This window comes from Eleutherodactylus coqui, chromosome 7 (assembly GCF_035609145.1).
Source record: "Eleutherodactylus coqui strain aEleCoq1 chromosome 7, aEleCoq1.hap1, whole genome shotgun sequence".
Classification (NCBI taxonomy): Eukaryota; Metazoa; Chordata; class Amphibia; order Anura; family Eleutherodactylidae; genus Eleutherodactylus; species Eleutherodactylus coqui.
The window spans coordinates 222,147,421-222,170,548 of NC_089843.1; the positions used below are offsets into that span (position 1 = coordinate 222,147,421).

The 23,128-nt window shown below is 51.2% G+C and overlaps 1 protein-coding gene across 2 annotated transcripts; it reads right to left on the reverse strand.

Annotated features, from left to right (window-relative positions):
• Positions 1 to 2,370: 2,370 nt before the first annotated feature.
• On the reverse strand, positions 2,371 to 18,235 carry MBD3 (methyl-CpG binding domain protein 3). Of its 2 annotated transcripts, none has more exons than XM_066574478.1 (6): positions 18,103 to 18,235; positions 14,047 to 14,206; positions 12,331 to 12,468; positions 12,158 to 12,248; positions 10,987 to 11,164; positions 2,371 to 2,930 (listed from the first exon to the last, which is right to left on the reverse strand). In XM_066574478.1, exons 1-6 carry the CDS (start codon positions 18,168 to 18,170, stop codon positions 2,756 to 2,758), a joined length of 810 nt encoding a protein of 269 aa, XP_066430575.1. In that variant the 5' UTR covers positions 18,171 to 18,235; the 3' UTR covers positions 2,371 to 2,755. The 2 variants fall into 2 exon arrangements, with proteins under 2 accessions (XP_066430575.1, XP_066430574.1); XM_066574477.1 differs by having other exon boundaries at positions 18,061 to 18,227.
• Positions 18,236 to 23,128: the final 4,893 nt, after the last annotated feature.

Below are 23,128 nucleotides of genomic sequence, written 5' to 3' on the forward strand. Positions count from 1 at the left end.
CATGAATATCCTCAGGTGCCGCTACTGATAAAATGAAAGTTCCTTCCTCCCAAACTCCTGCACAGATCCACACAGCAGACATAATCAACGTGACTGGCACCACCTTATGGTGCTCAGAGAGGCGCGTAAAAAGAGGAGTCTCTTTAACCCTCTCCAATCCACTGTCTGACCTCTGAAGACATTATGATTTAAGGCTGTACAGCTCCGATGTTGGAAGACGTCTGTCGAGGTTCTCTTACTGTATATTGCCAGCCTCTCCGCTGTTGGAGCCTATCCAACGTGTCACCTCATGCAGTACTGGCTTTAGCCAGCAGATAGCGCCATTGTATAACGGCAGAAAAAGAGTAAGCCCCCTAGGAAAACCAGGATACAAATTGGATTGGAAAGGGTTACAAGTGGCACGGTATGCTTCTTAATACAGTGGCGATGCCTAGTTTACATTGACCGGTGTATGAACGTAATATTTTACTAATGATCTACTGCAAACATCTGGACAGTTTGTCACAAGTGTGTGAAAAATGACAAAAATATGGGATTTTGTAAAAGAGACCAACAGCAGCGTCGTTAAACTGCAAAAACATTGCTTAAATCACATCCTACACAAACTGCAAACTATACAACCAGCAACGTAGCTACATATTCACTTACAGACTAGGAACTATATGAATGGGTTAAATCTGCATGGCTTATGTTTGCACACGAGCCTCCGGAGCGGCCTGTATGCATGTGCGGTGCTGCTGGCACTTGCCATGTGGTGCACAGACCCCCGTGGATCTTTACAGCACGATTTCTCATTTCATTTTTATTAATTTATTGGACCGCTGACCCCCCCCTCCCCCACCCCGGACGCTCTCCTCCCCCCCCCCCAAACCCCGCCGAACACTCTGACCCCTGCCGGACAACACAGCCTTTGGATTTACAAGTCAGGACCATGGTGTTACTATCCATTTTTACAAACTAGTGGAGAAAGGAAGGTTTGGGATGGGTCTGGGCATCAAGGCTTCTCTGTGCACTAAATGGGACTGTAAGATTCCTAACAGTCACTTCCATCCATCTTTGTCCTACCAGATCTATAGGTGAAGTGTCCACACACTACAATCCACTAAGCTTTTAGTCTAATCTTATTTAGCAAGGAATATTCTACTTTGTTTCTCATTAAGCCGGACCTCATCTATCCACACGGAGTCCACATTTGAAGCGCCTATTGCTGGGACGGTTGTGACGGTTCAGTGGCATACATAACACTTCCAATCATCCGACAACTTCCTGATGGGATTCTGCTGGATGTACAGGGTCCTAAAACGGATGGCCAAGTATAAGGGTCACACAGATGGGAGTAAGACAGCATACAGCCCATTATAGCCACTTACACGGACTGATGGCGCATGTAAACGAAATCACTCCGTGCCCCGTGTTTCCTTTTTCATGGACGAGTAATGCGGAGGCTGCGGGTATCTCCGACGGCACACAACCTGCATATAACCATCTGTATACAGCATCACACACTGGGACAATGCCTTCTCAAAGGGTAACATGTAAATATAGGTCACACCCACGGAAGGCACGGGCGGGTAGATGAAGCTACACATACAGCTCTCCACCAGCGGAATATCTTTTATCTTTTTAGACTTCTAGCATAGAAAACCACAAAAATGTCACACGGGGATGCAGAAAGGAACTGAAAGATGGAATTGTGACATTTAACTGGTCACCAACTAGCAGAAGTGCAAATCACTTTACCTAAAATGAGTTTTTTTGTGATGAGAAATTGCTCTAAATCTACTGGCCAATAAAAGGTCTTCCTTTGCAATTTGCTGTCCTCTACCTGTCAAGTGGAGAGGGGGTGGGGTTAACTCATGCTGCCCCTAGAAGTCCAGGGTGAGAAAAGGAGGAGAGCTACTGAAGGAAGAGAGACTCGTACAGACACACCAGCAACTTACTGGTGATTCTTTACTGTATTATAGCTACTGCAATCATATCAACACTGCTCAGTACTTCTATAGAGTCCTCCATGAGGTTATTCCTTTGTGTTACAGTTAGGAACCAGTATCTGCAGTCTGTGTGCCCAGAACACAGCATAACAGCAGTCTCCACCCACTAGGTCAGGAAAAACTGAAAAATCAGATCTACAGCCTGCAGAGGGAAATACTGGTGATAAATGCGTGACACGGGTCATAATGGCCAGAAAGTGTTATTCCTGATGTACACACAGAGCTTACCCCCTAATATACAATTCGCTTTGTATTCATGTCACGATCGTATCAACCATACATGAAAGTTGATTTTTTTTTTTTCTCTATATATCTAAAAAAAAAAAAAAAAGAGGCCTAAAGTAACTTGGGAACCTCATATAAAAGGATTAGGGCAACATACTTACTCAACTCATCATAGCTATAATTAAAACTTGTTTTTAAAGTTGATAAGCACGTTAAATGCAAAATAAAAGAAAAAGAACACTCCATGTGAACAACTACATCTGGGTAACCCTAGCCTAAAACATGAGCTCAAATGTACATGCACTCCTGCCAAACAGAAATTACAGATAAGACAGCGATGGCAGTCGAGTGACCAGCTCTTCTGAGGAAGGCCTGTCCCGATATACAAGTCTTCCCTCGGTATACAAGTTATGAGGTTTGTGTAGATTTAAGTGATAATTAGTCCTGCATCAGGCGTGGAGTCAAGGGGGAAAAACACTAATGGTCCACAAATCTCTACAACAATGAAAGCAGCAGACGGAATCCTGAGCACTTCGTACTTATACATCGTCCGCTTCTGGCCCTCGAACATCATCATCTTCTTCATCGTCATCCAGGTCTTTATCGTATGGGGCACCACCATCCTTTGATATCTCCTCCACGTGAGCGAACATGTCAGCCATCAGCGCCTCCTCTAACTTTTTCCTCACCTGCTGCACAAGTTCTTCCTGTTTCCTGAAAAGGGATTATTAAACAATATATGAGCGCGAGGTTTCAATATCGCCATAACCCAGCATAGGACAAAACCACATGGAAAGCGAGATGTGGGACTTGTAACAAACAAGTTTGAGGTCCTCAGGATGCAATGAGGAGGAACATTGGCCTCGAGTTCTCCTTGTTGTTCGCTCCCTTGCTTCTGAGATAGGAAAAGGCCTCTCTCATACAATAATATACTAGCAATGGATCTGGAGGGAGATTATGATGATCCCGCAAAAAGCAAGAGTGGGAGAGAGTAGACAAAAAATAAAATGGGGCAGCAGATCATATAAATGGCCACATGTTCTGGTCTAAGGGCTAAAATGGTTTATTTTTCTATCAACATTATGGGCTTGATTTTAGCAAGTCATTGTTTGAAGCTCCTGGCATCATGATGCCAAGCATCTGAGCCCTGATGCCAGGAGAACTGCGGCCTCTGATTGGCAGCCAGTGCTTACCTGACTTCCTCTGTCAGACTGAATGGCCAGGACAGGATGGGCAAGTACCTTTGTTTTATAGTCATTTAGCACCAATTTTAAAATATGACTTTGGACGAAAATTTCTCTCATATTAACAGGGGGAAAATTTTTTTTTACTTGAAACCTTTTTTTCTGGTCTCACTAGGGGACGACTTGACAATGGAATCATTTGATCACTTACATGGTACACTAAAGATAAGAAAAATGATCCAAGCGCTTCCCGGGAGAGAGGACAAAACTTTTGAGTGGACCTGCCTCTCTCCCGGGAAGCGATTGGATCATTTTTCTTATCTTTGGATTACACTACATTGGGTCCCCTTCATAGGGGTACACAAAGAACTGAGCTACTCTCCATTAAGGATTGGGACCGAGGACCACCACTCCTACAGGCTTTTCTTGACTTGGAAGTACCGGTGGGGCATTCCTGTGACCTCACCGAGTACCGGGGTAAGTCCATTTAATACAATTGTTTCTCTTATTGTTATTCCATTTGATGTCTGTAGGAGCGCTACTTTGATTCCCACATTTTTTTGTTACATGGTACACTGCAATACTTGGGTATTGCAGTGTACAATATGACAGTCAGAGCCTAATAGACTACAGAACATTGGCAGGTCTGGACACTGAAGTAAGTGTCACGCAACTGCAAGTTTAAGTCCCCTTAAAAACCTCAGTTGGAGAGGTTTCCCCCTGTAGGTTAGAAGTGCCCATGTGAAATGTTGGTCTTCCAATATTTTTCATGTCTACTGCAAAAAAATCTACTGGTTTAAAGTAGGCCATGGTATGTACCTTAGCATCCATGACATCGTTCCAGATCCAAAATGGTGATTTTGTTGGGGCCAAAATTGCCAGTGAACTCTATACCCCATTTGTTTTTGTTTAGAGACTCAACAAAACTTCTGAAGATCAATCAAACTCCCATCCCAAAGTTATTAAAATGTCAATAAAGAGTTTATAAAATTTTATTCAAAAGCTCCCATAAATAGATTGGCGTAACTGGGAACGAATTTGAGGGACAACCATGGGCACTCAGACACCAAGAAGTCTACAGAACCCCCCCCCGGCCCTTTTCTTTTTTCTTTTTAATCACTCATTTGAACTCTGAGGACACCTCCCTGAAACAAACCCTACGGAGGGCTGGAGTATCCCAAGAGACGACCCATTCCTATGCGAAGAGGTTACTCGCAGAAACAAGAATCTTAAAAACCTCCTAGCCCCATTTTGCCCCCGAAGGAGATTATTTTAAACACCTGAAAGAAAAAGAAAAGTTCTGGGTCTTTCGTTTACATACATCAAGTGGGCTGAATGAAGTTTTAGAAAAAGTGTGACCTTTTTACCATTTTTTACCTTCGGTATTTTCTTATGTATTCATATGCATGTTTGTATGTATTTATAGAGTTATTTTAGCTGCCTTTTGACTTATTGATTGGTTTTGCACAAGAGGTTACATTTTTATACTTACTATTCTGCACATTTATGTGTAGCTTTATCCTTTTATATTCTATATTCTACATACCAGTTTGAAAAAGGAAAAATAGAATTTATTTAGTCCGATGTTCCATATTCTTGTATTTACACTCAGCCAGTCATTTTGGCCAGTATTGGAGCGTCTTTCCAGCACCCCGGTCTCCTTGGGGAGGGAGTAAGGCACCGACTCAGTCAGCCTTCCTGATGCATTCTATTGAATATTTCACTTGATTTTTGGTCAAAACCCTCACCCTCCCGTCACGTGGGGGCACATGCTACACCCCAACCTGCGGTCCCTTCAGACGAGTGGAGAGCAGATGCCGGCACTTGTGTTTCACGCAGCGTTGTGCCCCTATCTCCGCCCATTTCTTTAAATCCTCCGGCATGAGCGGGACTCAGACGCTTTTGTGGCACACAGCGTTGGTGCCTCGACACTCCGACTTTTTGGAATTGCTGGCGTCTATTATAAATATGTTCCCTCTGATCAGGAACGTTATGCTTGACAAAAGGTTATAAGCCTCGAAACACGTTGCATGCCTTTTCTCAGTTTGCCTTTCATCCCAATAAAGGACCTGTTTGATAATCCCACAACCACTTCTGGCATAGCCACTGGGGAGGTGGCAGGGGAGTGGTCTACAAATGCCATCCGACCCCTCCTCCAAGTGCTTCTCATTCCTCATTTAAATATCTCCACCCAGTGACCTGAGTGCAGGATTTTTAGACATTGCTTTCTTACCTGAGGGACAGGTTGCCTTTCACTTGAGTGAAAGCTTGGTCCTTCAAAGGGAATTCTAGAACTGAAGACGCTGGAGGTAGGGTAGAAAATTCTATGGCTTAGCCTGAAGACAAGACCACCTGAAACTCAGGCGTCTGAGACATGGGTGAACCGAGTTACCCTGAATAGAGAGGAGTCACCCCTCATCACCCTGGACAGATCGGGTGGGGGAGCCGCCCCTTCATGTTTAATATTTAGCAGAAGAGGACTTGCACAGCTGAGAACAGGAGTGCTGGGGAGGACCTCAGTTTGAAGGACCTTCACTTTTCTTCCTGTGAGATCTTTTTACCATCTGGTACTGGGGTGGCAAAAAGGAGTTCTTTTCCTTTGCACGTCTGGGTCTGTTCTGTGGTAGGTGGGAACTCTTACCACCAGTATCCACCAAGTCTAACTCCGAAACGACTTGAGCCAACAAAAGAAAGGCCTGTTAAGGAAGTCTTAGAGATGGCATCTGGCATGTGGCTACAAAAGCCGCCGATGCACGAGCTAAAAGTCTGGCCGCATCCAGGGACGCTACGCATATACAACTTCCCCACCTGATGCGCAATGTCTGCTAATGCTTGCGGAAAAGAATCTGAAGGAATACTTTGGCGTAGTTGTTTAGCCCATTCAGTAGAGGCCCCGCAGACCCAAATCAAAGCGAACACCAGCTTGAGTGCCGACCTTACTGCCTCAAAAGGAATGTCTTGGCAAGTTACGGTTTTCCTGTCACATGGTACGTTTCGACAAACAGAACACTGGGGGATCTATTGCTGGTGAAGGCAATACACGAGGTCTAAACTCTTCGGTTTAGTGAAGCGCTTGTTGAGAAACCTACCTTCCTTGGTCAAGGCATCGAACTCTGCGTGAGGAGGGAATACCTTAGGGCAGTGGTCCCCAACCTTTTTGGCACCAGGGACCGGCTTCAAGCAAGACCATTTTTACAAGGCCCGGCAGGGTTGGGCGGGACATGGGCGGGGCTTTGGTTATAGGGGGTTGGAGTTTAGTGCATTCTTATTTAGTTATGACATTTAGAATGTCCTGGCAGTACACACATAGGGCAGTGTATAATCTCCCCCCCCCAGCACACACATAGGGCAGCATATAATTTACCTCCCCCCCCCCCAGTAATAGACAGCCCCCACCTCTCAGTAATTAGCAGCCCCTCCCCCTGTAATAAACAGCCCCTCCCCCTGTAATAAACAGGTCCCCCCCCAGTAATAAGCAGCGCCCCCCCCCCCCCCAAGTACTAGGCGGCAGCCCCCCCAGTAATAGGCAGCCCCTTCCCCTGTAATAAGTAGCCCCCCACACACACACACACACACACACACACACACACACACACACACACACACACACACACACACACACACACACACACACACACACACACACACACACACACACACACACACACACAGGGCAGCATATAATTTATCTCCCCCCCAGTAATACAGCCCCCATCCCTCAGTAATAAGCAGCCCCCCCCCCCCCCTGTAATAAGCAGGTCCCCCCACAGTAATAAGCAAGTCCCCCCACAGTAATAAGCAAGTCCCCCCACAGTAATAGGCAGCCCCCCCCCCCCCCCCCCCCCAAAGTACTAGGCGGCAGCCCCCCCCAGTAATAGGCAGCCTCCCCAGTAATAAGCAGCCCCTTCCCCTGTAATAAGTAGCCCCCACCCCACCAATAAGCAGCCCCCCCCAGTAAGCAATCCCCCCTAGTAATAAGCAGGTCCCCCCAGTAAGCAATCCCCCCCAGTAATAACCAGCCCCTTTCCCTGTAATAAGGCCCCCACCAGTAATAAGCAGCCCCCCCCCCCCCCCCCCCCCGTAAGCAACACCCCCAGTAATAAGCAGGTCCCCCCAGCCAGTAATAGGCAGCCCCCCCCAGTAATAGGCAGCCCCTTCCCCTGTAATAAGTACCCCCCTGCTCCAGTAATAGGCAGCCCCCCCCCCCCCCCGGTAATAAGTAGCCCCCCCCCCAGTAATAAGCAGCCCCCCCCCCAGTAATAAGCAGCCCCTTCCCCCTGTAATAAGTAGCCCCCACCCCCAGAAATAACCAGCCCCCCCAGTAATAAGCAGCCCCCCCAGTAATAAGCAGCCCCCACCCCCAGAAATAACCAGCCCCCCCAGTAATAGGCAGCCCCTTCCCCTGTAATAAGTAGCCCCCAGTAATAACCAGCTCTCCCAGTAATTGGCAGCCCCTTCCCCTGTAATAAGTAGGCCCCAGTAATAACCAGCCCTCCCAGTAATTGGCAGCCCCTTCCCCTGTAATAAGTAGCCCCAACTCTTTCCCCCCCCCCCCGTAATAGGCAGCCCCCCAACCCATATACTTACCTCCTCCCTGCTGTCGCTCTCTCTCTGCTTGCCCTGACGTCAGCCCGGAACGCTTCCTCCCCGAGTCCTCTCCTGCGGAACTAATGAGCAGGGGACTCAGGGAGGAGAATCCTGGCTACACAGACGTCAGTGTGTGCACCGGGATCAGTGCGATTACCAGCGGGGAGCTGCGGCGCCCCCGCTGGTAATCGCTTCAGTGGTCAGCGGCGTCGGCACGCCGCGGGCCACATAGCACAAGGCAGCGGGCCGCATTCGGCCCGCAGGCCTTGTGTTTAGAGCAAAAGTTCCCGGCGGTGCCGCGGCCCGGCCCCGGTCCGCCGGTTGGGGGACCCCTGCCTTAGGGCAGTCTTTCCCAACTCGAGTCCCGAGGGACCCCCCATCAGGTCCTGTTGTCAGGATTTCCTCAGTGTTGCACAGGTGATGTACTTATTGTCGGGGCCTCACACATTGCCACAGGGGTTCTTACTATAGGATACCCTGAAAACATGACTGTTGGGGCTCCATGAGGACTGGAGTTTGGAAACATTGCCTTAGGAGAATGCTTCTGGCGTCTGAATGAAAAATCCACCGCTGGCATATTCAAAGTCTGCTCTGTAACCTGAAAGGTATCCCTTACGGCGACTAGCAGGCGACCACCAAGGTATAAAGTTTAGAAGCCTGTTTTTCATCCAGGTTGGAAGGGGGCTCCTAGTTCGCCCTTGGTACCGCCCTTCAGGGACAATAGTCAGTCAGAGCGCATTTCTGGTAGGACTGTATGGGATGATTATGTAGGGGATCTAGATGATCGCCTTGGATGTGAAGGTCTAGTTCTCTTCTGTGATCTACCACAGGAAGAGTCATGCGTGAAGCGAGTCATCTCTGGATACGGTTTGAAATGGTTGACTGGTCGAACGGTCCAGCCTTTCTAGAATTTCCGAGACCGACTGTGAGAGGAAGCGTGCCCATTCCGTTTCAGCGGTCTGTAGGGGCTGAGCAGGAGGGTTGCCAGTAGTCTGTCCTATGGCCGCCTGCTGCGATTGGCTGCAGTTAGAACAAAACTGTTCAAACTGGTTGCATGTAAATTTAGTAACAAGAACATGCCTAGTACGTGGCTCTGGCCGGCCGTCTGGAGTCTTCTGCTCTGGAATTGCCCATGCTGCTCAAAACAACCGCAAGCAGTATTTGATAGAATATTACTGTAAATACCTACTGCAAATAGTACTGCAGGATGGGCAATAGGGCAGGGAAGCCATCCATCAACTAGTGCTTACCCAATCCCCAAAAAGGGATCCATCTCAAAAGCAACGCTGGCCAGAAATATGCCAAGATATGGGGGAAACGGCTGAGAACAGCTGGAGCGGCAAACCGGAGACTAGCGGTTAACGACTAGATTATGGCGCTATCCCGGCCTAGGAATGAGTGTCGTCTCTGCTCTGTTGCAGCGGGTGGTAGTGGGGGGGACAAACTTAATATGGTAAATGCGTTCTATGGGTCATATCCTATGTACTTGATAGAAACGTTACAGACCGACTTCTTGTGTTCTCTGGAGGAGACCAGACTACGAGATTTCAAGGAAAAAGACTTTACATTTAAGGACGTTCTGTATCAACAGGAATAATTGTTTAATATGTTGATGTATACGGTGTTAAAAGTCTGATTCAAAGGGTGTGAGTGAGACGGACAGAGGGGAGGGGGTTAAAAATGTAAGCTTGTATTTGGAGAAAGTGACAAAAACTCAAAAAAATGATTGAATTAAAAGGAGAGGAAACCCTCGCATGACATACTGTGTTATTCTCTACTGGCGCAACCGTGTACGGCGAGTGCAAGCCAGGGCTTCAATGTGTAGCCATAGCCGGCAATGGAGATAAAGGACCGGCGGCTTGCATGAGAAGTACCCACAGAGCGACCAGCAGCTCCGAAGGGAAATACCAGCTGGCTGCTCAAGACTGCGCGCAGCACTCGGTGTCTTGATGTTGGGTCCGAAGAAACTACAGGCTGTTCCATGCGCCCGACGCAAAGGGAAAGCGGATGCCCAAAACGGGCACTGCAGAAAGCTGCAGCCGCCAGAAAGGAGCTCTGCTCACGGGAGGTGGCCAAATTGCCTTTCCTCCTGAAGCCAGCAAAGAAAACTCTGAAGAGGTGACCTGCGCCCCTGCAGGCAAGATGCCGGCTGGGGCCCTCCCTGACGCAGGGAATAGCTTCCCTGAACATGGGAGTTGTAGCAGCCAGTAAGAGGGAAGGAAAAAGGGGAAATACTCACCTCTCTGCAAATAAGGATAGACACTTACCCCTTCTGTCGAGGAGGAAGTAGATTCCTTAGTTCCTGCAGCGTATACCCCTGTACCCGCCTGCCTTTAAGGAGGAAAGTAGTGCTCAAGTGAAAAGGGGGACACTTCAGCTGGCGGGTCACGTCCAAGTTAGTGCTTGCCTTCTTTTCTTCTGAGGTCAGGACAGACAACAGAACAGTTAACGCTAAATGTTCTGTTCACCACCCTCGATGGGGTAACAGTCCTGCCTCCCTGTATTCCTTGAGTCCATGGGTTTCTGGAATACTACCGATAAAAAGAGGTCTGCCCAATACGGACACCAAGTTAAAACTTGTTAGCTTGGTGCCTGCAGGAGGGTATAGCTAATAGAAGGAGCTAATGCATTTCTACTTAGTGTCCGCCTCCTAGTGGCGGCAGCTATACCGACAGTCTTCAGCTGTGAGGCGAGAAAGTGCAGTTACCTTTTAAGAACACGACTTCAAAAGTTTTGACCAGTAGAGTTTTGGTACCCAATGATGGCCAAAAGGGGCACAGAGCTTGGGTGAGCACTGAAACCCTTTCATTTTGGCAGCGTTTGTTACTCTTAAGCTGTTCTTGGCAGCTGAAGACCGACTCCTAGAAATCTATCGTTTCAGCAACCGGACCCTCACTGGACACAATTTTTGTCACTATGACAGGTCAAAAGTTTCTAAGAGTTATTCTTAAATCTGGTTTTAATTTTCCCAAATTGTAGTAATTGTAGAACAAATCTACCTTATGTCTTCATCGGTCACCATAAATGCTTTGCACAGTGGCTGAGAAGTGTTAAGCCACACTCCTGGGTTCTTCTCCACCGCTGCAGACAACTGCCCAGTGATTGGCATGGTGCTTGTATGTAGGGCACTTGCAATAGCAGAAAGGAGGGTTTCATCTGTACACCCAGGCCCTACACCTAAGAATGAGAGCAAGGTTAGGAACAGAAAAAACAAAACACACACAAAAAACCTTTGTCTTCAAAGCAATTTTCAGCTTTTTCACGTTTTTATTTGAAATATAAGTCTACCTTTTTATATTTCCATTGACATAGCTGTTTAATGAGGGAATGTAGAGGCTTGTGTTTTGTGGGGATGACCTGTAGTTTCTATTGGTACTATTTTGGGGTACTTAGGACTTTTTGATTGCTTTTTAGGAACTTTTTCTTGGAGATGGGGTGACCAAAAACAAGCGCACAGCTGTACACACAGCTAGGTTGTGAGGCAGGAATGCAAAAATAAAAATCAGGATAATATTAACCTCTTAAAGACCAATGACATACATACACCAATGGGTTGATATGCAGCCTGGGGCCTAGTGAAGGCCTCTGGCCTTGCCATGTGTGCCTATGTGTTAAGCCCTTGCAGAGGCACAGCTTAAGGCCTCGTGTCCACGGGACAATTCTGATTTAAAATCCGCTGCGTTTTTTCCCCGCACGTGGATCCGCGCCCCATAGGGATGCATTGGACACCCGCAGGTAGTTAAATACCTGCGGATGTCATTTTTCTCTTCAGGCGCGGATCCGCGTGTGGGAAAAAAACGCGACATGCTCCATTTTAGTACGGCGTGCCGTGCACATCCGCTGGGCCGAAGAAAGAAGATCCGGCCGCGACAGAGGGGAGACCCGCAGCGTCCAGGACAGGTGAGTTTATTATTTTCAGGCCTCAAGTCCCCGGGAAAGGAGGGACCCGCTGTGGATTCTGCATGGAGAATCCACGGTGGGCCTGATTTTCCCCGTGGACATGAGGCCTAAAGGGGTTGTCCCTGGCAATCCCAAAATGTGTGAGCCCCGAATTCGCCATCAGAATGTAGCGGTGGTGCATATGCGTGACCACTGCGCCAATTATCTCTATGGGATGAAGATCGATGTACTTGGCTAATAGTTTTAGATAAGTCAGTAAGAAGAACTTACCTTGCAGCCCCTTCGGCAATTCCATAGTTTTCACAAGCTCTTCCGCTATGTCAAAAGCATTTAAACCACTCAGTTTCTTTTCCCAAAAAAGCTGTTTTTGAGGAAAAAAACAAATACGTGATTACTGCGGGGACGATGAGCTCCCATGATGCACATATTGGTCAGTAGGTTACCTGGCGCGGCTGGTCAACCGCTTTCTGGGGATCACTTTTCACTTTGTTGGTAGGGTGGTTTGTCACTTTGGTGACTGGCTGCTTGAAGATGGAGGCGGTCTGTCTAACGGGAAGCGCCGTGTTCAGATCAGGCTTACCCTAGCAAATAAAATAAAACGAGCTGAAAATGGTAAAATTATACAGCGAAAGCTTCTATGAGACCACATTTTTCAATGTATAGTGCCCTCTCTGAGAGGACCACAGGGTCAGCCAAGCTGCCATCGGGCTAGAGGGGCAGAAGTGGCAGACAGACACCTCCTGTAGAAGTTACTTACCGGGGAACTACAGGCTGAAAGTCAGCAATAAACAACCGCAAAGTTTGAGCGATAATTATAATCGTTACGTGCAAATGGGCCATAAAACACCAAACAGAACCCACTGATGGCTAAATAGGCCATTGAAGCGAAAGGGCTAAACTGGACCTTCTGCATTTTTTATTTACTCGCACAAAAACCTGCAGGAATGGCAGAAAAACACAAACAGACATGCAGTTGTGATTTAGGTTGTGTGAATCTGCTGACAGCTATGAGGGCTCGTTTATCGTGGGATAAGCTGTATTTCGTAATGGCATCATTTTTGGGCACATATAATGCGTTTAGTTTTTTTTCCCCTTAAATTATCTTTTTGGAGTGGGGGGGGGGGGCGGCATTGGGAGGAAAAAATTCTGCCCTTTGTTTTCTGCATTATATTCTTACGGCATTCTCTGGGTCGGCACAATTCTGGCAATACCAAGTTTGTGTCGCCGCATTCCAAGAGCCTGAACATTTTTATATTTCCACAGAAGGAGCTCTATGGGGCTTGTTGTTTTTCTAAGGCATGAACTCTAGTCTTTATCCAATTTTTGGGAACATATAACATTTTGATTACTTTTTATTGTATTTTTTTTTTTATAGATTGCAAGATTAACAAAACCTGCAATTCTGGCTTTTTTTTTTAACGTTGTTCACGGTGCCGTATAAATGATGTTACATTAATTCTACAGTCGGTACGATTACGTCAATAATAAATATATAGATATTAAAATTTTCAAACTTTTCAAAAAGTTATTTTATTTCAATCTCGAGCCACATAGGCCACCGTAGCTGGCAAGTCCTGAGACTAGATTCAAGCCTCAGTGTGCCATAGTAACCCACCGGACCCCACAAACACATCGTGGGGGTTTAAGAGCGAGAATTAAAGTTTTCTTTGGATCCCGCTGTTAGCAGAGCGCCCGCTGCTCCTGACAAGGGAGATTTGTGCTGGGCTTGTGACTCAGCCACCGTCAAAATACAGCGCTGCAGAATGAAGCCCCTTAACGGCTGCTGTCCAAAGATGTACGAGGGGTTGTTAAGGGGTGGCGCTTGTCCCATGTAAAGCCACCCCAACTCCCTGCAGGCTGAGGTTAGAAGCGCTAGTTTGTTCATGATTCCAAGTCTTTAAGCTTCCATCCACTATAGGGGCGGTGATATTTCTCATACACACATGATATATGACTGCAGGCGGCTGATGTGAGGAAGTGGCAGAATTATAAAATATGCCCCCAGATAATGTAAATGAGGGAGTTTACTTTCCATTGATCACCATATAGACAACTTCTGTTTTCACAACCCCTTAGAAGCTGAAGTGCAAACATCTGTAACCAGTAATGTATGTCGGGTGTAATATATACAGCGTATCTCGCGGTACCAACGGACATACCTTGGCCTGATTCAGTCCATCATATCGCATACGCTGGCGGTTCTTGTTGATTTTGCTCATCAACATTTTCCCCGTACGAAAGTCAAATGTGCTCAAGTCCATGGAGTTCCCCAGATAGCGAGCCAACTGCGGCTTACTACGGAACTTCTTACCGCTCGGGCTGAAAAGGAAGGGAGGAAGAATGGAAACGTCAATGCGATCGTTAACCTAGACTTTTTCAATCTATTTCAACCCCTTAACGACGCAACATATTTACATCGTGGAGGCACGGAATTTGTACACAGCGACAGCTGACAGCCGTCACCCGCCCACAGCAGCCACGATCAGCTGAACACCGATAGCAGCTGTCAACCCTGTAAACGCAGCGGTCAATTCTGATTACAGCATTTAGATGTCACAATCAGTATTTGGGAGTCCAGAACAGCTGATGGTGAGATGTCAGTTAGCATGGCAGCCGGGCCTCCTGAAGGCCTAGGGCATTACTAGGGCATTACTAGGGCATTACTAGGGCACAGCGTTATACTCCAACCTGCAATCGTTTGATCATTTATAAAGTCTCCAATGGAACGGGAAAAAAAAAAAAAAAAAAAAAAAAAAAAAAAAAGAGTTAAACCTACAAAACATTTGGTATCGCTGCATCGGTATAAATCCAATCTATCAGAGTAAGGGCTCAGGCACCCAACCACGTTTATAGTGTGTATTACATGCGTGTTACATGGAGGCGTGATAGGCAGTGAATGGAATCAATGGAAGTTAATGAAAAAGTAAAACAAACACAAACACAGAATAAGATCACATGTCATTCCTACTATAGTGTGAACGTCTACAAACAAGACCGCAGCATAGATGGTGCCCTTGTACCCCCCCCCCCCTTTTCTCTTCACTTAGATATTCTTCAGTACATTATATTGTAGATTAAATGACCATGACTGAAGATACTACGAGCCCTCGGCGGCTGCGATGGGAGAAGAAGAGGGAAGATTTTTTCAAAGTGGGGAGAAGAAACCAAAAATGGAAAAAAAACAAAACAAAAAAAACCAGGGCCATGTTCTTTGGGCCACCTGCAGACGGCCGGGTCGGATCCGGCTGCAAGAATTCTCACAGCGGGACCCGAGCGTCTGCAGAGAGCAGCACATGACTCCCTCGCTCCCGCGGCTCTTTCATGTGCCGGCTGCCGGCACAAAGCAGAGTCGGCGGCCAGGGAGTGATGTTTCTGTGCGGGGCTCTGTGAGATTACATGCAGCCATCTATGGCGAGCGTACGGGGCCGTGTAAAGAAGCAAAAATATACACAACCATGCTGCTTCAGCTAAAAGCAGGCGTTTTCCTGCCACACATCCACTGGAATCACATCTCCACTGCTCAGTACATCTCTATAATGCTTTCCATGCCATCTCCCTGTAGAGGAGAGGGAGGGGAGCGGGATCTCTTCTCGGTGCACTCTATGAGACATCCCAGCAGACGGTTGTCAGACCTAATGGGTTGGCACTAACCATTAGAGACCGGGCTCAGAGGGCAAGGATGCACGTTATATAATGGCCAGAAGCAGTGTTATTCCTGCTTGTTCTGAAGTCACCGATATATATGTACGCACCAAGGACCCGTCACACAGCACATTGTGCCACAGAACGTAGCAGAATTTGCCAGTTCTCACTGAGCGCTCTCATTGGCTGCAGCGTGTAAAGATGACATCAGTGGGGAGATCCGGAGCCACTGGCGGTGGTCGGGCATCAGCTGCTCTTACGTTACACCGTGGGGGACCCGTTGAGCTGCCCGAGACATAACTGACAACCCCGTTAACCTTTTGTTGCCGAACAGATAAAAACCAGAGTCCGTCTTGGTTCTCCAGGCGTATTCTTCCGTGTGCGGACTACAAGGCTCAGCATGCTGCACTCTCTCTGGGATTTTTTGATGAATCAGTACCAGAAGCTCCAAACTAGGTGTCCAGCGCAGATGTGAACGCGGCCCAAAAATTATCTACTGAACTATTCTTGGTTGAGGAGGCCAGGATCAGCGCCATGCGGGTTCACAGCGCAGAGGTTGGTACTGGGTGACACCACTTGTGCCCCTGGGGATCTACAGGGGGGTCCAAAGTTATGGAAACACCTGAATAAATGGAAAACAGTGAATGGGACCACCATCCTGTGTGGCATGATGCTAAAGGTAAGGGGGGCTGTGCAACACGGCTGCCATATTGAAGCCGCCATCTTGGAACCACGTCCATATTTCAACTAGGAAGGGGTGGATGTAACATATGTATCGGACACTACGTCCGACGGGGGGATCCAAACCTGTTCTTAAATCTGCCGTACCCTCATGACGGCCGACGTCATCATCAGTGTACTCTCACAGTAGCACAAGGAGAGCGCAGACTGTGGTGACCTCTGGGGGGCGCAGTATCTGAGTGATTGCAGAAGATCCCAACAGTCAGCACCCCGAGGCCTCATGCCCACGGGGAAGTTCAGGCGGCAGATTCTCCATGCAGAATCCCACAGCGGGTCCGTCCTGCCCCGCAGACATGAGGCCCCAAAACCAATACTACTTACCTCTACGGACGGACGCTGCAGGTCTCCCCTCCGTCCTGGCCGGATCTTCTTTCTTCAGCCCTGTGGATGGGCTTGGCACGCTGGCAGCGCCGTGCACACGTTTTTTTTTTTTTACTCTTTCTTTCCCGCTGCACAGCACAAAAACAGCTGCCGTGTGCCGCGGGACCAGACGGCGTCCATGGCAGCAGTGGGAGCCGTCCGTGCGGGCGCCGCATGAAATAGAGCATGCTGTGGGTGCCTACACGCGGGCGCCAGGGAAAAATGACATCCACAGGTATTGAATTACCTGCGAGTGCCCAATAGGTGCTGATTTAATCATTTGCTTTTGCGCGGGGACATTGGGCCTTACAGACGCCCCTCCGGCACAGCGGGCAGACTGCCTGCCAAGATCTCACCAAGCAAGTTCTGTGTGGAGCTGCCAAAAAGGGGACGGAGCAAAACTGCCACAGAGGCGGCAACAACAATGGCCGCCTGCAAGACCCACATGGTGGCAGCCGGCATCGGTCACTGGAGTTGGTCGGCGCATGGGAACCACGGTCCGAGGGGGGCGCGCAGGCGGTCGTCCGAGGGGGGCGCGCAGGCGGTCGTCCGAGGGGGGCGCGCAGGCGGTCGTCCGAGGGGGGGCGCGCAGACGGTCGTCCGAGGGGGGGCGCGCAGACGGTCGTCCGAGGGGGGGCGCGCAGACGGTCGTCCGAGGGGGGCGCGCAGGCGGTACCCTCGCTGTTGCCCAGTATCGGTGGTTGTTACGTCGCCATGTCTTCCCAATATGGCGCACAGCAGCGTTCGCCCAGCAGGATGACCCCACAGGATGTCCGCAGCTCCTAGGGATCGGGTGTTGTGGCTCTCCCCTCGGCCGTCCACCTGCGCGGTGCGGGCACATCGGGGTGGTCGCAGTGTGGCGCACAGAGCAGCGGGCGCCGCTGTGTTACCGCTGAGTCGCCGCCGTTGGTGGATGGAAGAGGATCCCCTGGAAACAGCATGGAGCGCCTCCTGGAGGGTCGTCGTAAATAAAGCCCCCCGTGTCCGGACCATCACCCCCGCGGGGCTCTGCAGGACGCCCGGCGGGTATAGCCGCAGCAGTACCGCTACCTTCACAGCTCCTCGGGGGTCCGCCGCATGGCCCATTTGAAAATATCAACTTGGTTCCAAGATGGCCCCCGTGCTGCCCCCTCCTCCGACCCCGGGCTGCCCCCTCAGACCACCTTCCATCCAGTCCCGGCCCCCAGGCTGCAGGCAGCTCCGGGTCCCCCCATGTAGTAGCAGGGGCTGCCCGTCCCGCCGCTGCCCGCCCTCCAACACACCTGGCTCCTCAGGAAGTGCCCCCGCCGGCCGCCGGGAAGGTGTGCGGCGCTGCGGTCTGGGGCAGCGATATAACAGCTGATAGGGACTACTTTGTGGCGGCGGTGGCGGCCGCGTCCTGCGGGTCTCCCATCACTCAGCCCACAAGCACTACAATGAAGTAGACCAACCTATAATAGTAGACATCGCTCTTGCCAGCGGATAAGCCTGACCTGCGGGTCACCTCCTCCTTCTTCCAGCCCTGGGGCAGAGCCGAGCACTCCCAGCGTTTCCTCTCCATCTCGCCGCCGGTCACTCTCTGAGCCGCCGAGCACGTATCCTTCCGCCGACACGGTCACGCACGGATTGGCGGGCCGCTCAGTACTCTCTGATTGGCTGACCTGCTGCCGGGGCGGGGCTGACCGCAGCACCGCTATTGTTACTGTAGCTGCGCGGAAGTATCGCGACACTTGCGGCCATGTCGTGAGCGCGCGGCGCCTTGTCGGGCCCCACGCGGCCGCTCGCTTCTTGTGAGGAAATTTCGACCTCAAAAATGTAGATTTAAAATCCCGCGCTTTTCTTCTCTAAAGAAACAAATGAAGAGCGCCATAAATCATCCTCCATCCTTAAACCGACTACACCGCCATAAATCATCCTCCAGCCGCGAAACTGTGAGGGCGGCGTTAAACCGACTACACCGCCATTACAAGCGTAAAACAGCCGCCCGTCCATCAGCGCCAGGGCCGCCTCACACTACAAGAAAGGGCCGCTGCTGCCATCCTGTTGGAAATCCGCACGTAAATGGCGGATCAGCCGTGAGATTAAAGGGTTGAACTCCGCGGCACGACGTACCTGTCCGCACTGCGTGAAGCAGGTTTTATCGTAAAGCCCCTCCGCGCGGCTCGTACCGCGGGGGCGGTGTTACACGGCCGATGATCGCACACGAGCTTTCAGCGTTACGAGACGCACAAATATGACCGCTGTCACACCAGCCATTTGTTTTTTCCCCGGCGCAGCGATGGAGCGGTAAGAAGGCGCTGCGTGTTCCGTGTTTTGGCGTTTTTTCGGAGCGCATCGCCCGTTGTTTTGTATGGGGCAGAGAGACACCGCGATGGCAATGACACCGACGGCGACGCTTGTGCCCTCTGAAGTGCGTGAGACGCCGCAGGATCGCTAGTTCACAGAGGCAGGAGGTTTTGGATGAAAACCGCCTCACACCCGCAGGTTGGCGAGCGCGGCGTGGGCGGAGTTACTCGGTGATATCGCGCTCACCCGTGGCATGTGGCCTCGCAGTATAATCCGCCGGCCTCGCGGTTCTCGTGGGTTCTGAGGAGGCGCGTGGAGATCTTGCAGTTGATGATGCGAGTCCGGCGCAGAAACCACAACACGAATCTCAGAATCCGCGTGCAGAACCGTCCGCGCCGCACGGAGCGCAGATTTACGTAACGGTCAAGAGAAGACGGAAGTAATTAAGGTTCTGACGCAGATGGGCAGAATGCTTGACAAATGGCGCCGTGTGATCGAGCGCTGCGGCCGCCGTCACACCGAGCGGATTCTCTGCAATTAGAAAAACGCTTTTAAAAGACCACAAGTTTTTTTGTTAAACTGTCTATATTGTTAAGAAAAGAAATGCAATTAAAAATCACAACAAAACCGCAGTGCGAACGCCGCCCATCTTTAGCGCGGTCCTTCTGGGGTTTTTTTCAAACGTGTTTTTGTCCGTTGGCTTTCTCCATAGGAAAAAACAGCAGAGACGGAGCGCGCGGCGAGCGGCCAGCAACCAAAGAATGCAGCAGATGAAAACCCCACAAACACCGGGCCGGTCCGCCATCATGGCAACCCGCCTGCCGCACAGCACTGAGCGCTAAGCAGGACACCCCTGCCTCACCCTCCGTATTCACCCCATCTCACAGACACCCGCCTCACCCTCCGTATTCACCCCATCTCACTGACACCCCTGCCTCACCCTCCGTATTCACCCCATCTCACAGACACCCGCCTCACCCTCCGTATTCACCCCATCTCACTGACACCCCTGCCTCACCCTCCGTATTCACCCCATCTCGCTGACACCCCTGCCTCACCCTCCGTATTCACCCCATCTCGCTGACACCCCTGCCTCACCCTCCGTATTCACCCCATCTCGCTGACACCCCTGCCTCACCCTCCGTATTCACCCCATCTCGCTGACACCCCTGTCTCACCCTCCGTATTCACCCCATCTGACTGACACCCCTGCCTCACCCTCCGTATTCACCCCATCTCACTGAGACCCCTGCCTCACCCTCCGTATTCACCCCATCTGACTGACACCCCCGCCTCACACTCCGTATTCACCCCATCTCACTGAGACCCCTGCCTCACCCTCCGTATTCACCCCATCTCACTGACACCCCTGCCTCACCCTCCGTATTCATCCCATCTCGCTGACACCCCTGCCTCACCCTCCGTATTCACCCCATCTCACTGAGACCCCTGCCTCACCCTCCGTATTCACCCCATCTCACTGACACCCCTGCCTCACACTCCGTATTCACCCCATCTCGCTCTGACACCCCTGCCTCACCCTCCGTTTTCACCCCATCTCACTGACACCCCTGCCTCACCCTCCGTATTCACCCCATCTGACTGACACCCCCGCCTCACACTCCGTATTCACCCCATCTCACTGAGACCCCTGCCTCACCCTCTGTATTCACCCCATCTCACTGACACCCCTGCCTCACCCTCCGTATTCACCCCATCTCACTGACACCCCTGCCTCACACTCCGTATTCACCCCATCTCACTGAGACCCCGCCTCACCCTCCGTATTCACCCCATCTCACTGACACCCCTGCCTCACCCTCCGTATTCACCCCATCTGACTGACACCCCCGCCTCACACTCCGTATTCACCCCATCTCACTGACACCCCTGCCTCACCCTCCGTATTCACCCCATCTCGTCCTGACACCCCCGCCTCACACTCCGTATTCACCCCATCTCACTGACACCCCCGCCTCACACTCCGTATTCACCCCATCTTGCTGAGACTCCCGTCTCAACCCTCTGTATTCACCCCATCTCGTCCTGACACCCCCATCTCACCCTCCGTATTCACCCCATCTCACTGACACCCCCGCCTCACACTCTGTATTCACCCCATCTCACTGACACCCCTGCCTCACCCTCCATATTCACCCCATCTCACTGACACCCCTGCCTCACCCTCCGTATTCACCCCATCTCGCTCTGACACCCCTGCCTCACCCTCCGTATTCACCCCATCTCACTGACACCCCTGCCTCACCCTCCGTATTCACCCCATCTGACTGACACCCCCGCCTCACACTCCGTATTCACCCCATATCACTGACACCCCTGTCTCACCCTCCGTATTCACCCCATCTCACTGACACCCCTGCCTCACACTCCGTATTCACCCCATCTCACTGACACCCCGCCTCACCCTCCGTATTCACCCCATCTCACTGGCACCCCTGCCTCACCCTCCGTATTCACCCCATCTGACTGACACCCCCGCCTCACACTCCGTATTCACCCCATCTCACTGACACCCCTGCCTCACACTCCGTATTCACCCCATCTCACTGACACCCCGCCTCACCCTCCGTATTCACCCCATCTCGTCCTGACACCCCCGCCTCACACTCCGTATTCACCCCATCTCACTGACACCCCCGCCTCACACTCCGTATTCACCCCATCTTGCTGAGACTCCCGTCTCAACCCTCTGTATTCACCCCATCTCGTCCTGACACCCCTATCTCACCCTCCGTATTCACCCCATCTCACTGACGCCCCTGCCTCACCCTCCGTATTCACCCCATCTCACTGAGACCCCTGCCTCACCCTCCATCTTCACCCCATCTCACTGACACCCCTGCCTCACCCTCCGTATTCACCCCATCTCGCTCTGACACCCCTGCCTCACCCTCCGTATTCACCCCATCTCACTGACACCCCTGCCCCACCCCTCCGTATTCACCCCATCTCATCCTGACCCCCCCCCCCCGCCTCACCCTCCGTATTCACCCCATCTCACTGACACCCCTGCCTCATCCTCCGTATTCACCCCATCTCACTGACACCCCCGCCTCACCCTCCGTATTCACCCCATCTCACAGACACCCGTCTCACCCTCCGTATTCACCCCATCTCACTGACACCCCCGCCTCACCCTCCGTATTCACCCCATCTCACAGACACCCGTCTCACCCTCCGTATTCACCCCATCTCGCTGACACCCCTGCCTCACCCTTCGTATTCACCCCATCTCGCTGACACCCCTGCCTCATCCTCCGTATTCACCCCATCTCACTGACACCCCCACCTCACCCTCCGTATTCACCCCATCTCACTGACACCCCTGCCTCACCCTCCGTATTCACCCCATCTCACTGACACCCCCGCCTCACACTCCGTATTCACCCCATATCACTGACACCCCTGTCTCACCCTCCGTATTCACCCCATCTCACTGACACCCCTGCCTCACACTCCGTATTCACCCCATCTCACTGACACCCCGCCTCACCCTCCATATTCACCCCATCTCACTGACACCCCTGCCTCACCCTCCGTATTCACCCCATCTCACTGACACCCCTGCCTCACACTCCGTATTCACCCCATCTCACTGACACCCCGCCTCACCCTCCGTATTCACCCCATCTCGTCCTGACACCCCCGCCTCACACTCCGTATTCACCCCATCTCACTGACACCCCCGCCTCACACTCCGTATTCACCCCATCTTGCTGAGACTCCCGTCTCAACCCTCTGTATTCACCCCATCTCGTCCTGACACCTGCATCTCACCCTCCGTATTCACCCCATCTCACTGACACCCCTGCCTCACCCTCCGTATTCACCCCATCTCACTGACACCCCTGCCTCACGCTCCATATTCACCCCATCTCACTGACACCCCTGCCTCACCCTCCATATTCACCCCATCTCACTGACACCCCTGCCTCACCCTCCGTATTCACCCCATCTCGCTCTGACACCCCTGCCTCACCCTCCGTATTCACCCCATCTCACTGACACCCCTGCCTCACCCTCCATATTCACCCCATCTCACTGACACCCCTGCCTCACCCTCCGTATTCACCCCATCTCGCTCTGACACCCCTGCCTCACCCTCCGTATTCACCCCATCTCACTGACACCCCTGCCCCACCCCTCCGTATTCACCCCATCTCATCCTGACCCCCCCCCGCCTTACCCTCCGTATTCACCCCATCTCACTGA